General features: G+C 39.3%; 2 protein-coding genes across 4 annotated transcripts in view; both read right to left on the bottom strand.

Moving 5' to 3' along the window:
- Nucleotides 1-16,263, bottom strand: part of Ophn1 (oligophrenin 1) — a 326,280-nt gene that overhangs the window by 76,011 nt on the left and 234,006 nt on the right. The window lies entirely within an intron of this gene.
- Nucleotides 13,726-14,230, bottom strand: LOC126487082 (ubiquitin-conjugating enzyme E2 variant 2-like). Its single transcript, XM_050119720.1, has 2 exons — nucleotides 14,070-14,230; nucleotides 13,726-13,943 (listed from the first exon to the last, which is right to left on the bottom strand). Exons 1-2 carry the CDS (start codon nucleotides 14,228-14,230, stop codon nucleotides 13,826-13,828), a joined length of 279 nt encoding a protein of 92 aa, XP_049975677.1. The 3' UTR covers nucleotides 13,726-13,825.

Here is a 16,263-nt window from a genome sequence, read left to right as displayed (position 1 = left end):
CATTTATTGTTGGTGGAACTGTAAACTGGTTCATCCAACTCTGAAAATCAGTGTAAAGAATACTCAAAAAGCTAAAAATAAACCTCCTATATGATCCAGCTAAACACTCCTCAGCACATTCCCAAAGGACTCAACACTCTACTCCACAGACACTTACTCGGTCGTGTTCATTGCTGCTCTATTCACAACAAGGAGGAAATGAAACAACCTAAATGTCCTTCAACTAAAAAATGGATGATAAAAACATGGCACATATATTACTATGAATACTATGCACATGTAAAGAAAAATGCTACTTGCAAGTAAATGGATGGAAATATAAACTATCTTACTGAGTGATGTTACCTAAGTCCAGAAAGACAAATGGTCACATCTGAGGTTCCTAACTCCAAATCTTCAGATGTGAGTAAATACATAATCCGGAGTAACTACAGAAATCAGAAGTTTAAAAAATACTGTTTCAGGGTAAGGAGCAATAATAGAAGAGTGAATATCACCATACAAGTGATCTGAGGGAGGAACAGGTCCAAAAGGAAGGATATAAATACAAAAGAAGGAGGGAGGAAGGGAACATAATAGCTTCCTATTTATTTCCCTTAGGTATCAGAAAAAGTCATAAGGAATCAGACTATTAACTATATACCTAAAATATCTCTAGCAAATATAAAACTCTGTATACAAATAAATATAGTTTAAATGGCAATGCTCCCCGAAGAGCCACAGACTATCCAAAACAAAACAAAAAACCTAACACCAGGCATAAGAAGACCTCTTTTGTTCTTGAGTTCTCAGTAGTCCTCATTGTCTGCTATGTTCAGCGAGTCCGGTTTTACCCCAGGCTTTTTCAGACCCAGGCCAGCTAGAACAATGGCAATGGGTTTTTGATCCTACTGCACATACTGGCTTTGTGGGAGCCTAGGCAGTTTGGATGCTCACCTTACTAGACCTGGATGGAGGTGGGTGGTCCTTGGACTTCCCACAGGGCAGGGAACCCTGATTGCTCTTTGGGCTGACGAGGGAGGGGGACTTGATTGGGGGAGGGGGAGGGAAAGGGGAGACGGTGGTGGGGAAGAGACAGAAATCTTTAATCAATAAATAAATTAAAAAAAGACCTCTTTTGAGATTTCCATGAGATTCCCAAAACAGAAAATGCTATCGCTGCTGTGATTGGTGAACTGTCTCCAGAGGTGAAAGGTAATGACCTATTGATAAAGGTACCATGTACTTCATACACAAGACTCAGAAGACCAGGAATGGATTTGTCCTAAAAGCCTCTTTCCTGTATATGCTTTTATGGTCCAAGAAGGAACCATGCATGCTTCCAAAGGAAGGAAACAACTAATAGTATTACCCAGGTATTGTGTCTATGACCTACAACACTGTCCAGCATGTCAGGATAATTAACTTTGCAACAGTGGCAAGTATACCTTGGTGGTAAGCAACAGCTCTCTAAAATTCAAGACCTATTTAACAAGAGGGACATCATACCTGTTAGCAGAAACCTGGTCAACTACCCAAGATTGGTAAAGTCACGGACCTTGGAGGAGAACCTACAATTACCACTTTACTAAACTAGCCTAGTCCCTGCCTTTCTAAATATTTGTCCTTATACCCACAGAAAAGTATTGGTTCTCACCCGTCATCAAGAAAAATTCTCTTTGCAACAGATGGAGACCATTACAGAAACCACAATCAATCAAAATGCAGAACTGGGCAGCTCACCCCTAAATGACACGTCTACAACACAACTCCTACACCTAAGACTCAAGGATCGGTTTGGGAGAGGAAGGTGAATCAATTATAAGAGCTAAAGGAACAGGACGTCTGCTATGAAAATTCATCTCCTTGAAATATCAGGGCAGCTGCACCCATCAACTCTTAACTACACAGCTACCTAAGTAAGACTTGAACAAGGATGGCACAGGAGTCATGTAAATGGAAGACGGGACAATCAGGAGGCCTTAACCCTAGCCAAAGAACTAAGGAAGGCTGGAAGTGGGACGAGAACACTAGCTGCTTTCCAATACCAAACGATCAGCCCCGAAAACACACATACATGCAACATGATAAAGACTGAGAAGGTTTATCTTACATATTTGGTTGTGTGTGTGTGTGTATGTGTGTGTGTGTCTGGGTAGATATGCATGTGTGTAACAATAAGTAAGAGGTTCTTAATTCGAAAGAGAGCAAAGAGATAAATGGGAAGGATTATAGCAGCAAAGAGAAGGGGGAATTGTGTAATTATAATCTATCTCCCTTTGTGTGTGTGTGTGTGTGTGCGTGTGTGTGTGTATTCAAAATAATAGTGGTTAAATGGAACAATTTTCAGAACTCGGAATGAGTTTGTCACTGCCCTTAGTATCTATTCTCTTGCAATGATCTTTTTGTTATATCAAATTTAAATTGCTTAGTTTCTCCGAATTTGTGAGTGGATAACTCTGTGTTCTCTTATCTTTTGAAGACTCAACATGGAACAAACTTTCTTTTTATGAAATTCACTTACAGATAAGTTTCTTTGCTCTGGATTAAAATTTGGAAGATCTCTTTTACTAAGGAAATCTGTGCTCTTCAGAAAAATTCTGGAACTTTCAAGTCTACCTCAGTAAATAAGAAGATAATTGTTTTTATTTGATTTTTCTTTGATTTTGAGACATGATTTCTCTATATGGTCCTGGCTATCCCAGAACTCCCTATGCAGACCAGACTGGCCTCAAACTCAGAGACCTGCCTGCCTCTGCCTCCCACGTGCCGGGAGTAAAGGTGTGCCACTATGCTTGGCTAGCAATAGATATTTTAATATTCTTTGATGTGATACCTTAGTTCTCACACATGACCTAACTGCAAGGATGGCAAACTAACCAACTCTGCTATCAATAGGAACTTTAAAAATCATATGCTATATTTTTGGTTGTGAGCCTAGCCTTTAATGGCTGAGCCATCCCTCCAGGTCTCGAAAAACCAAAAAAAAAAAATCATATGCTAATATTTATAGCAGCGTCTATGGTGGAATATGAAGTAGATCGGAATGAAGCTCTAGAGCAAAGATATCAGAGCAAGCATTTCAGCCATACTCCGTGATAAAGGAAGAGAACTGAAGATGGTTAGGCTGCAGAGGATCATAAAAACATACCAAGTAACAACAAAATAAAAGTGAATTTCTTCAGCTATGAAAAATGGTAACAAAGGCCCATCCACAGGTGAGACCAAATGGCTAGGAGAGGGTGTAATCACTAGCAGAAAGGGTAAGAGATGAGCCAGTGCAAGTCACACTGAGACTATCTGAAAGGAAAATGATGGCAAGAGAATTACTTTTTATCAATAGCTATTAGAAGGTAATAATAACTTCCAGATATATAATTTTGACAGCATAAGAACACAACCCTGGACAGAGTTACAACATGACAGAATTGCTTAGTATTACTTTATTTTATGAAAATTTCAGTGTAGTTAGAAGGTTATTTTCCTGGAGACAAGCAACATGTTAATGTAGCTTCATTCTACGGGGGTAACCACTTAGGCAAACAAAGCAGGCCAGAGACCATTGTTCTAAGGAAGGTTTCCTTGCAAAATGGGCCCTGGGAACTCGGAATTTGCAAGAGTCCCTGACATTGTTAGAATCTATAAAGTGGCTCCTTTACTGTTTCTGGGTTTCTTGTACAGTACAGTTTATGCTGAGGACCTGCTTTTATTTTGAGGCTGTATAGTTTGTGCATGTGCTGGGCAGAAGTAGCTTTTACAGCCTGCCCTGATAAAAGACTTAGCAAATCAGTTTCTGGCTAGCAAACCATGGAAAGCATGTGAAAACAGTATGTGTCTATCACAACCAATACTAGAGGAACTGTCTGGGTCTTGGGAACCTCTCCTAGAAGAAGGTTCCTGGAAGCTTGTGCCTTTTCTTCTTCTGGATTCTACCACATACATGTTTCCTCTTTTCTAATTTTCCTTTGTCTTTTGACCATAATAAATTACAGCCACGAGAATAACTGTGTGCTATGTCTTGCTAGTTTCTCTATTTACCAAACCTGAAGGAGATCTGGAGACCTTCAAGGTACATAAGAGACATATTTTCAGGAATTTGGTGAAGAAGAAATACAATTTCTTTTTAATCTTTTGGAAATTCAACTAACTAAGCATGTTCTAGTATAGGCAATGATGATTGCGTGTAATGTGCTAAAATCAACACTGAAATGACAAAGCACAGATATAGGAATTAAATATGAAAGATGTTTGCACAGATACACAGAGAGTTATTATTAAATTATAGTTCCATTTTTGAATGGAACTACAAGTTGGCATTTAAGCATTCAAAATTTGAAAAAAAATAAGACAGAATCATTGGGAAATCAAAAAAATCAAATTATAATTAAAGAAGAAAACTAGGGTGAAACTCCAAGTTCATTAATCACTAGCTCAGAATTCTGAACATTTCCCTCTCCAACTGTGGCATCCAAACTGCATCAAGACTAGCTCCATATCCCCTAGAGACCACAGTTAAAATTGTGTCCACTGAGAAGAACATCATTAATGATACATTTACTCACCACATATGTAGTAGTTATTCTGTTCCAGGCACTATTTCAAGAAGCTAAAAATATATAGTAAGTCAAATAAAATCTCTGCCCTGTGGAGGTTCAATACATGAATCATTTCATAATTCATAACTAAGTGGGTTCAAGGTTAACCGAAAAGCATGACAGCCTTGATCTTGGCACAAGACAGACAATGATTATGGAACATCATATTATTTATTAGAAAGGCATAATGCTTTCCAAGGTTCCTAACATAGTATCGAGATAGCCAGCGGCAAATCTGAGAACAGCCTTCTATGATGAATAGAAGTGGTCAATTGGATTATGAAATAATTAGATCTAATCAGAACAAGCTGAGTCTGTATATGAGTCCATGAAGCCACGAGGGGAATAGAAAAACTTAATTTAAGTATGATAGAAGACAGGGTCATAGAGAAGTAACTGTAATGTGTATATACTGTCAAGAAGTTATGCAATGACTTTGCAAAGGGAAGTAAACATATAAAGGTTGATGAAAACCAGCTTACATGTTGGTTAAAATCCAGATCAACTCATCCTGAACTGCTATTGCATTAACAGCCTCCAGATGCATATGGAATAGATTCCAACTTGTTGACATAAAGACACCTCATTTTCTACCACACAGAATGCTAGCAAGGTGGTAAAGATGGTATCTTAATCAGATTCAATCTACAAATATGTTTTGTTTGACTTATGATAATAAGGTGTCTTATTAATCTGTAAAATATTTCAAGTATAAAGAGAAAACCTTTCTTAAAGGCACCCAGCTAAAGATAACTTCATAACCTATTTCTGCCAGATCATTCTGTTAAATGATATATGTTTAATCATAAACTTAAAGAAGTTAACTACTATAATTAAAGTGATGCAGTCTAGGGACCGACTCCCTTCCACTCAGAGAGAGTCCCTATCAATAGGTCCAGGAATTCAGTACTGATGATTCGTGAGGTGCACCGCACATGCATGCACAATATTTTGTTTATTTCAGATCTTTAAACTGTCCCCAAATGGTAATACAACATATAAATCCTTCTGAAACTTTCTTTCATTAGTCCAATTATGATTCTGGGATTTATACATGTTTTGATAATTCCTACTTATGTTCAGAGTTGGCAAATTACCACCCCTAAGCTAAAAATCAATTTGATTAAACTCCATGACTATCTAAAATGTTAATGTCTATAAATACAATTCGTGGTGCACGTTCCTGGAACCAGAGATTTCTAAGCAACTCGTTATCTAAGTGAGCTCTTATGCTTATGACTTGAGCATCACTCCTCAGCAAGGAAATCCAAAGACCTGTTTTCTCTATGCTTGGCAAGAAAGATGAAAGGATTAGGACTATGACTATAGCTTGAATAAAGAGGAAGATTTTAAAGGAGATTGCCAGGAGACACTCGATGGGATGGGAGGCAGGAAAGTCACTGATTCAAAAACGCCAATGATGGAAGATAAGGACATGCAATGAGATTTGCGAAGTTAATATAAAACAAGAAGACTGGAATTACATTGCTTGCAGGGAAATGGGTGGAACTTCCAATCATGTTAAGTGAAATACGCCCTACTTGAGTAAACATGTTTTCTCTTACGTGTGGCACACATACCATGAAAGCAGAAAAGGGACTCTCTGGAGAGAGAAGGCTGAGAAAGAGGAAATGAGAAGGTAATGCGGGATAAAGACAAACCGTATATGTTTTCTCTCACATTTAGGAGTACTATTTGAAGGGAGAAAGGAAGAACAGTGGAAGGGACAAAGAAAAAAACAGTAATGGGATAAAATGAGCAATTAAAATGACATCAAGTATGAAAATCTCATGAAGAACCCTATTATTTTGCATGTTAACTGTTCTAGCTTGCTTTTGGTTTCTGTGATTAAAAAAAAACACTCTCACTAACAGCAATTTGAGGGAAGGAAGGATTTATTTGGCTTATACTTCCAGGCCACAGTCCATTACTGAGGGTCGCCAGGACAGAAACCAAAGCAAGTGAGAAAGCAGAAACCATAGAGCAATGCAGCTTGCTAACTTGCTTACTCTACCTCATGCTCAGATATCTTTCTTCTACAGCCTAGGCCCATCTCCCTAAGAATACTGCCTGTCACACTGGGCTGGGCCCTACACACCTAGTGGCAATCAAGAAAGTGTGCCACAGACATGTCTACCTAGGTCAATCCTCAGTTGAGGTTCCCCAGTTCGTGCTAAGCTGACAATAAAACTAACCAGTACTCCTAGTAAATGGAGGACATGGCGCCTGAACTGGCCGTCTGTAACCAGGCAAGACTGCCAGGGGTGGGTGGGACTAGACACCAACCCAGCCAAAACCTACAACCCACAACCTGCTCTGCATGCAAGTTGTGCTGGGGCAGCAGCGGTTCGGAGCTTGTGGGAGTGGCCAATCAATGACTGGTCTAGCTTGAGGCCCACTCCATGAGAGGGAGCCCATACCTGACACTGGCTGGAGGGCCAGGAACCAGATGAAGGACAGCCCAGAGACATAGGAAAGAACCAAATACAAAACTGGCCCAAAAATATTTTAAAAAATTAATGAAATGATTCTGCTTTATTCATTGGGTCTGTGCCTGGCCCAACTGCCATCAGAGAGGCTTCCTGCAGCAGCTGACGGGAGCAGCTACAGAGACCCACAGCCAGACATTAGGCAGAGCTCAGAGAACCCCAGAGAAGTAGGAGCCAGAGGGGTCGAGAACATCAGGAAAATAAGACCCACAAAATCAACTAACTGGGGCTCCTAGAGGCTCACAGAGACTGAAGTGACAATCACAGAACCTGCGTGGGTCTGCACTAGGGCTCCTGCACATATGCTGTAGCTGTTTAGCTCAGGGGTTTTGTATCCGAACAGTGGGAGTATGTCTGACTTCTTTGCCTGCTTTTGAGATTCTTTTCTTCCTATTGGGATTTCTCATCCAGCCTTGATACAAGGGTTTCTGCCTAGTCTTATTAAAGCTTGTTATGCCATGTTTGGTTCATATCCCTGGGAGGCCTGCCCTTTTCTGAAGGAAAACAGAGGAGGAGTGGATCTGAGGAAGAGTGGAGGTGGTAGGAGGGACTGGAAAGAGAGGAAAGAGGGGAAACTATGGTTGGAATGTAATATATGAGAGAAGAATAAAGAAAAAGGAAAAAAACTAACAAGTACATTAACTAAAACTAAGTAATTTTTAAAAACTGGAACAAAAAAACACAGAAAGAATATTAAACTTGCCCAACACAGATGAAAAATAAAGAATTAGCCACTAAGTCGTCAAATCTGGTCTGTTCTCCTTGCCCACACTGTCTATAGCTGTGTTTGGAATAGTGGCTATTTTATTTTTTTAGCCTACAGGGGTTATTATGTTTACCAGTGCTATCACTAGAAACCAAATGATTAAAGAAGTAACCATTCATTCCCAGATTTACCCAAAAACTGTTTAACCAAATTAAAGGTCTAGACCAAGGTTGTTCCAGCACATAAGAGATTAATCAGTAATGGTCCATATGTAAGAAGGAAAATGAAAATAAAATGGAGTAACCTAGGACCTTAAAAAAGCCTTGGCTCTCTGATGGAATGAAGGAAAACAGGTTAATTCATTTAGATCACATCATATAAAATAGACATCACAAAAATCATTGTAAGGAGCACCTTATTCTTAAGAATTTACTTAGCAAAGATAAAACTCTCAGAAGAATACACAGTATGATGAGATAATAAGTAGAAATGTAGAACTAAAATCCACTACACATAGTAGGTACACTATCTAGGTCATATGATACTTTTTATAGTCTTCCTGTAATGTGCTAATTTCTTTTTAAAATCCAAATAAAATAGGAATACACTTATATAATATAGGAATTATATAATATAGGAATAGCTTATATAAGAATCATATCTAAATGAATGTTTCAGATTCAAATTTTTAATGTTTCTGGAAGATATTTGACTATTTTTTATAGAGGAATAATTGTAATAGAACACAAAAAGTCCCAAACACCCATGAAAGGCATAATGAGGCCCTGCAGCTACTTGGCACATTCCTCAAATTTAGGAAAACCATTGTGAAGAATAACAAAGCCATAGTTGAGAACTGTATGCTAAAGGTTCTGCCAAAATCACTCCAGAAAATAACTAACTCCTGGCACCTGCAGCTTCAGAATTCAAATTCATACAATTTAAATAATTGATTCATCAAAAATATCGCTACATAGATTAACCTTTCCAAATCCCTTGTAAATAGTCAAAATAACTATCATTATATTTTGAGTGGCAGATTCTAATGAACATGGCTCAGAACAATTCATGAGCTGTTTGCCAAAGTTTTAAGCAGTGTGCATTAAATTAACAATCAGATATATTATTCACAGTAGTATGAAGCCATTAACCTGAAGGTTCAGATTTCTCTACAAATAGAACTTTTCTTACCATCATAGTCTTTCATATATGCCCACTGCTTAAATTCCTGTTGAAAAAAATCTAAACTTGGAGAGTGGATGTAACATGAAGGGGGGCCTGCTTGCTGGGGTTTTCTGTCCTGCCCGGTACCCCCCAGCTGTTTAGTCCCAGAGAAAAATCACACATAGGTCTCCATAAATTATAAACTGATTGGCCCATTAGCTCTAGCCTCTCACCGGCTAACTCTCACATCTTGATTAACCCATTTTTTCTGATCTATGTTAGCCATGCGGCTCAAGACGGGGAAGTGGTGCGGGAGAATTGTTTGTATTCTGTCAATCATGTTATAAATAAATGCTGATTGGCCAGGTAGAAAATGTAGGTGGGAAAACCAGACAGTAAGCAGAAATGATGAAATGAGAACAGGAGAATTCTGGGAAGGAGGAAGTTGATTCCTCCCACTCCTGCTCAGACTACCTAAGTAGCAGGATGTCATCTGCCCCACTGAAAAAAGGTACTGAGCCGCATGGCTAACATAGATCAGAAAAATGGTTTAATCAAGATGTGAGAGTTAGCCAGTGAGAGGCTAGAGCTAATGGGCCAATCAGCTTATAATTTATGGAGACCTATGTGTGATTTTATTTGGGGCTAAACAGTTGTGGGGAACTGGGCGGGACAGGAACCCCAACAAGCAGGCCTGTCCCTTCATGTTACAAGTGGAGAGAAGATATGCTAATAGTTATCAAGCACATAAAAAGATGCACAAAATCATAGACATAAAATTGTTCGGCTCCTATGCAAAGCACTAACAAGTCCTTTAAAAAGCAAAATACCAAGTTAACATGTGACCCTGCAATTTAATTCCTAGATATATAGTGAAAAGGGGGAGGAGAGCTAAGCAGGTAAGAATGCTTGCCTCAAAAGCATGAGAACCTTAGTTCAAAGCTCCAGAAGCCACATAAAAGCTGGGCGTAAACATATGTGTCTGTAATCCCAAAACTGTGGGCAGTGGATGGACACAGGAGGACTTCTGAACCTTGTTGTCTGGAAGCCTAGCTCCAAGTTCAATGAGAGAATTGGAATAAGGTAGAGTGACAGAGAAGGACACTGGGCATCCTCTTCTGACATCCATGTGCACACTCACACAAATGGAAACATATATCTCACACCTATACAGCACCCATGTAATAATCAAATTTTCATGAAGTGAAACTGGGATGCAAACGAGTACACACACACACACTAGTAACAAGCACTGAAAGGTAGAGACAGCTCAAGTGCTTATCATGGATGTGTCGATGCAAAAACACAGCTCTCACTTCAAAAGAAATAAAAAATAGTTTATTCTGGAGTGTAATATCAATGGCCACAGACCAAGAATATCAATTTTTGTTACCTTAAATGCCAAGTTACAACATGGTAACATTTCCATAAAGTTATTGGAATAACACAACAGAGAAAGTCATAAATCCATTTGCATGCAAAATTCAAGATGTCATTCTTTTTCACCTCTGAGTAGTACTCTAATGTGTATATATTCCACACTTTCTTTATCCATTCTTCCATTGAGGGGCATCTAGGTTGTTTCCAGGTTCTGGCTATTACAAATAATGCTGCTATGAACATAGTTGAACAAATGCTTTTGTAGTATGATAGGGCATCTCTTGGGTATATTCCCAAGAGTGGTATTGCTGGATCCTGGGGTAGGTTGATCCCGAATTTCCTGAGAAACTGTCACAGATTTCCAAAGTGGTTGCACAAGGGTGGATATGGGAGCAGGGAAGTATATATCTTAATTAAGGGAGCCATTTTAGGGTTGGCAAGAGACTTGACTCTAGAGGGGTTGCCAGGTGTCCAAGGAGCTGTCCCCAGCTTGTTCCTTGGGCAGCTGAAGAGAGGGTGTCTAAACTGGCCCTATCCTATAGCCACACTGATGAATATCTTGCATATCACCATAGAACCTTCATCTGGCGATGGATGGAGATAGAGACAGAGACCCACATTGGAGCACTGGACTGAGCTTCCAATGTCCAAATGAGGAGCAGAAGGAGGGAGAAGATGAGCAAGGAAGTCAGGACCGCGAGGTGTGTGCCCAACCACTGAAACAGTGGGGCTGATCTAATGGGAGCTCACCAAGGCCAGCTGGACTGGGACTGATGGAGCATGTGATCAAACCGGACTCTCTGAACGTGGCAGACAATGAGGGCTGACTGAGAAGCTAAGGACAATGGCACTGGGTTTTGATTCTACTGCATGTACTGGCTTTGTGGGAGCATAGTCTGTTTGGATGTTCACCTTCCTAGACCTGGATGGAGGGGGGAGGACCTTGGACTTCCCACAAGGCAGGGAACCCTGACTGTTCTTTGGACTGGAGAGGGAGGGGGAGGAGAAGGGGGAGAGGAGGGAAATAGGAGGAGGGGAGGAGGTGGGAATTTTTAATAATAATAATAATAATAATAATAATAATAATAATAATAATAGAATAAATAAATCATGCCCAGTAGTGAAAACTAGAGCTAGTGAAGTCATGAAACTTGGAGAATTTGCAACCACCGTTTTATTAAACCAATAACCCTTAACTACATTTCAGATATTTGTCCTTATATCCACAGATAAGTGGAGTTCCCATCCATCATCAAAGAAAATTGTATTTGCAACAGATGGAGACCATTACAGAAGACCACAACCAATCAACATGCAGAATTTGGGGGCCGACTTCCCATGGATTCATTTACAACCATAAGTCCTGCACCTAAGGATCATGGGGGACGAAGGGACAGACACATTGTTAAGAGCCAGAATATCAGAAAGTTTATTTTGATTGTTTCACCTAGTAATGTCAAAAGCTACACCCATCAAGTCTTACCAACATGAATGCCTACACATGAACTGAACAAGGACAACAGCAACAGACATGTGAAAGTGAACAGGATAAAAGTCACAAGTCCCAACCTACCCAAATAACTACAGGCAACTATGGAATGTTGAGAGCAGGAGAAATCGTCTTCCCCAGGGAATAGCACATCAGTTGGTTATCCAATACCAACTGGTCAGCCCTGAGAGCAAATATATGAGTAGCACCATACAGACTGAGCAGCTTAGTTCAAGGACTATACATGTATATACATATATGCACATAACAACAATTAATGAATGAAACAAGAAGCCACGATTTTAAAAGAGACTAAGTGGGGTATGTGGAAGGGTTTGGAGGGAAGGAATAAATGTTTTTAATTATATTGCAATCTCAAAAATAAAAGAAATAATAAAAAAGTAAATTGTTCAGTAGCATTAACAACTGAGCCTTCACCAGGAAGCTTCAAAGAATCAAAGAGTATATTTGAACTTGAACTAGAAATGGTTTACTTACAACTAAAGAGGATGAACAGTAAAAACAGACTGATGATGTCAGATACTGATGATGAAATGGATTCATAAATACAGGTGAATTTGGTGCATCAGCTAAGTTCAAAAACTAAAATTTTGAAGCAATGATTTTGAAAGGAAAACATTTAAAATCTAATTTTATCTAAATCACTTCTTCAAGGTAAACTGAAAAGTTGACAATATAAAGAATATGGCTGTAGTTTCTAATATTTCAAATTTACATGAAAGTTAAGAAATAGCCAAAGAATTCCTACTGTGCCCTTTAACATTATATAAAAAATATACAGTTTCTTCATTTTCTCTGTGTAGTACATATGAACATGTAAACATATAGAATTATTTTGTTTTTTGGGGGGGGATTTTTTTAGACAGTCTCATGTATGCCGGATTTGCCTATATAAGCTATATAGTCAACAATGATCTTGAACCTGTGATTCTCCTGCTTCTATCTTCACGTACTGGGATTATACACATGCACTGCCATATTCCACTGGACACAAAGTATTACTATAGAGCATAGCATAATTTCAAGATCATAGGCCAAATCTCAGATTCTTAAATTCTGCGATTATATGCATGTGCTATCATATCCACAACAAATAGTTTTTTCTTGATAATGTATTGCAGACATTATAATCACTTTCCTCCTAAATATTTTAGTGTGCATTTCTCAGAAAACATATTCTTTTGAATAACAGTACAGAAATAATAATCAAATAATAAAATAATAATAGTAAAATAATAATAAAATCAGAACTGATGTTTTAATTTGAAACAATACTAATATCCACTATCTACATTCAAAGTGTCAATTTTCTCTAAAACCCCCTTTATACGTCCTTCTCTCATCTCCCTGTTCACTGTCCAGTCCAATATTACACATGGTGCATTATAACACTCCCTAGTTCATATTTTACATTGCTAGAAAGCATACTGACATACAAGTCTCTTTTGCTCTCTCCAAATATGTATGTGTTGCCTTAGTGACTGTGAAGAGACATCATGACCATAGCAACTCTTAGAAAACAAAGCATTTAATTGGGGCTCTCTTCCATACTCCTACGAGTATGTTCCATTAAGCAGGGCTTATTCCACGCAAAGAACCAAAGTCTGAGTTCTGCAAACAAAAACATGTTCAGGCCTATCACAGCAGTACTCAAGTCCCTGGTAATAACTCCTGACTTAGGGTTTCTATTGCCGTCTGACACTCCTTTGCCGTGCTCTTGTCTTGAAAACCTGAATTCAACTTTGAATACTTCAGGCTCATGTTTAAATGACAGTGCTTTAAGAAGAGAAAGAAAAAACGTGCTGCACTTCTCCTGTTACCTGAAGACATAATAGGTGTACATATATTAAATATATTCTTACAACTGTCCAGGTCATGTTTACTTAATGTGTGGGTATTTTGCATGGTGATATTTAATAAAGACTAACATGAGTAGAAGGTTGTTGATTTAAGACAAGTTTGAGATCCACTAAAATCAGTTGTATGTTTGTCCTTCTGGGGGTCATGGAAGCTTCATATTTTCTTTGGACATCATTAGACGTCTTAGCTCTTGGAGGACAACTTTAATGCTATAGGAATTTTGCCATTTTGCTAATACTGGTATGCTTCGTGCATCCACCATTCTACTGGAATTATTGATCCCATTCATATTAATTTTTGTTACAAATCTAATGAATGGAGGAGCTTCTGGGTATTTAGATCCACATTCTACCTTCAGACTATATATTCTGTTTTCATAGTTTGTCCTTGGTGGCCCAATAATCATGCCTGTCCACCTTGTAAATGTCATGTCTTCATCATCTTCAAGGCCCCAGCTAACCATACCATCACCTACTCCTTTCTGTCCATCAAGTTCTTCCAACAAGCAAAAATTCTGAGGAACTTTAACTCCTGTGGAGACCGCCATCTTCTCCTGCTACCACGCCAGGACAGCTCTTATAAAGGAAAACATTTAATTGGGGTGGCTCACTTACTGTTCATTATCATCATGGTGGGACATGGCTGTGTGCAGGCAGACATGGTGCTGGAGAAATAGCTGAGAGTCAGTCCTGCATCTTACAGGAAACAAGAAGTGGTCCGCCACTGGGCCTTATATTGAGCATATATGAGTCCTCAAAGCCTGCCTCCACAGTGACACATTTCTTCAACAAGGCCACACCTACTCCAACAAGGGCACACCTCCTAATAATGCCACTCCCTTTGGGGGCCATTTCTTTTCAAACCACTACAACCACTGAAACGGTAAACCAGCCTCAACTGTGAGGACTACCTCAAGAAGTTTCAGAGGAGAAGAATATTAATATGTGGCCTAGAGATCATTCTGCAGATATTTTGGTGAAGAACGTGGCTGCCTTTTGCCTAAGTCTGCCTAAGGCTAAAGTGAAGAGTTTCAGATTAATTTTACTGGCAAGGAAAAATCTCAAAATGGCCTAGGATAGACTCTGTTATGTAGTTACTAGGTTTAACTCTAATGAAGATTTATAATGAAAAGGAGCAAGCTGAGCAGGGTAAATTACCAAATGTAAAATTTAAGGAGAAAAGGAGTACCAAAAAGTAGGATGTGTTCAAGGAGATAAACAGATTAATAAGTGCGATAAAAGGAACGGTGACCTCAGTACAACAACACCCCCCAGCGAAGTTTCCAACATATGAAAAAAATTAAAGAAAAGATTAGAGCCAGGGATGTTGGCACACACCTTTAATCCCAGCACTCGGAAGGCAGAGGCTGGCAGATCCCTGACTATGAGGACAGCCTGGTCTACAGAGCAAGTTCTAGAACTTAGAACTTAGAAGCTTAGGCCATGAAGAAAATCATGGAAAACAGAAAGCTGGTGAAGATGTAATTGAATGAGGTGGCCATATTTTAGCCCCAGCAAACAGCAGAAATTGGAAGCTTGAAACACATGGTTCTGGTTTTGGAATCAAGGATAGAAGAAAGGAGTTATGGTATTTGCTTCCATGCCTAAGGAAAGCTGTCCAGGCATGTGTCAGAGGTGTCCCTGAATGAAGGCCCATGGGGCCATTTCATGAAGCTATGAAGGTGAAGCCTGGATTGTCTTGGAAACCTCAAGATACTAGAAATGCCAGAGTCATGGGTTACCTGCCAAGGACAGCTGCTAACAGAGAGTGGAACCAGCCCAAGGGAAAGAAATGCATTATAGTCAACAAAGCTGAAAGGAGTTGGAGATCCGGAGCGCATTTTTGACAACAGACATGGAAATGGAGAGTTTGGAGTTTGCCCAGCTGGTTTTCAGTCTTGCTATGGTTCAGTATTTCCTCACTTATGCTCCCTTTCCTGTGTCTTAGAATGGTCATGTATATCCTATGTCCATTATATGTTAGAAGTATGAGATCGGCTTTTTGATTTTGATTTTACAGGTGATTAGAGTTAAGAGATTTTATGAATCTCAGAAGAGACTTAGAACTTTAGACTTTAAATAAGTTTGAGAGTGTTACACACTTTGTGGACTTTTGAGGTTGGAGTGAACGCATTTTGCATTATGATATGAGTCCAAGCCTTTGGGGCCCAGGGAGTGGAATGTGGAAAATGCCCTATGCAAAGGGAGTGGCACTATTAGGAGATGTGGTCTTGCTGGAGGAAGTGTATCACTGTGGAGATAGGCTTTGAAGTCTCATACATGTTCAAGATACCACCTAGTGTCAGACCACTTCCTTTTGCCTGCAAGGGGTAGGACTCTCAGCTACTTCTCCAGGACCATATCTGCCTGCTTCCTGACATGTCCCACCATGATGATAATGCACTGAACCTCTGAACTGTAAACAAGTCACCCTAATTAAATGCTTTCCTTTGTAATAATTACTGTGATCACGGTGTCTTTTCATAGCAATAGAAACCCTAACGAAGACAAAGGTATAGTCCATTATCCATTCATGCCAGGAACCATGGAAGCACACAGGCAAACATGGTGGTGAAGAAAT

This window comes from Alexandromys fortis, unplaced genomic scaffold (assembly GCF_014885135.2).
Source record: "Alexandromys fortis isolate MF-2015 unplaced genomic scaffold, M_Fortis_MF-2015_v1.1 scaffold_155, whole genome shotgun sequence".
Classification (NCBI taxonomy): Eukaryota; Metazoa; Chordata; class Mammalia; order Rodentia; family Cricetidae; genus Alexandromys; species Alexandromys fortis.
This window is presented reverse-complemented; position numbering and strand designations above follow the sequence as displayed.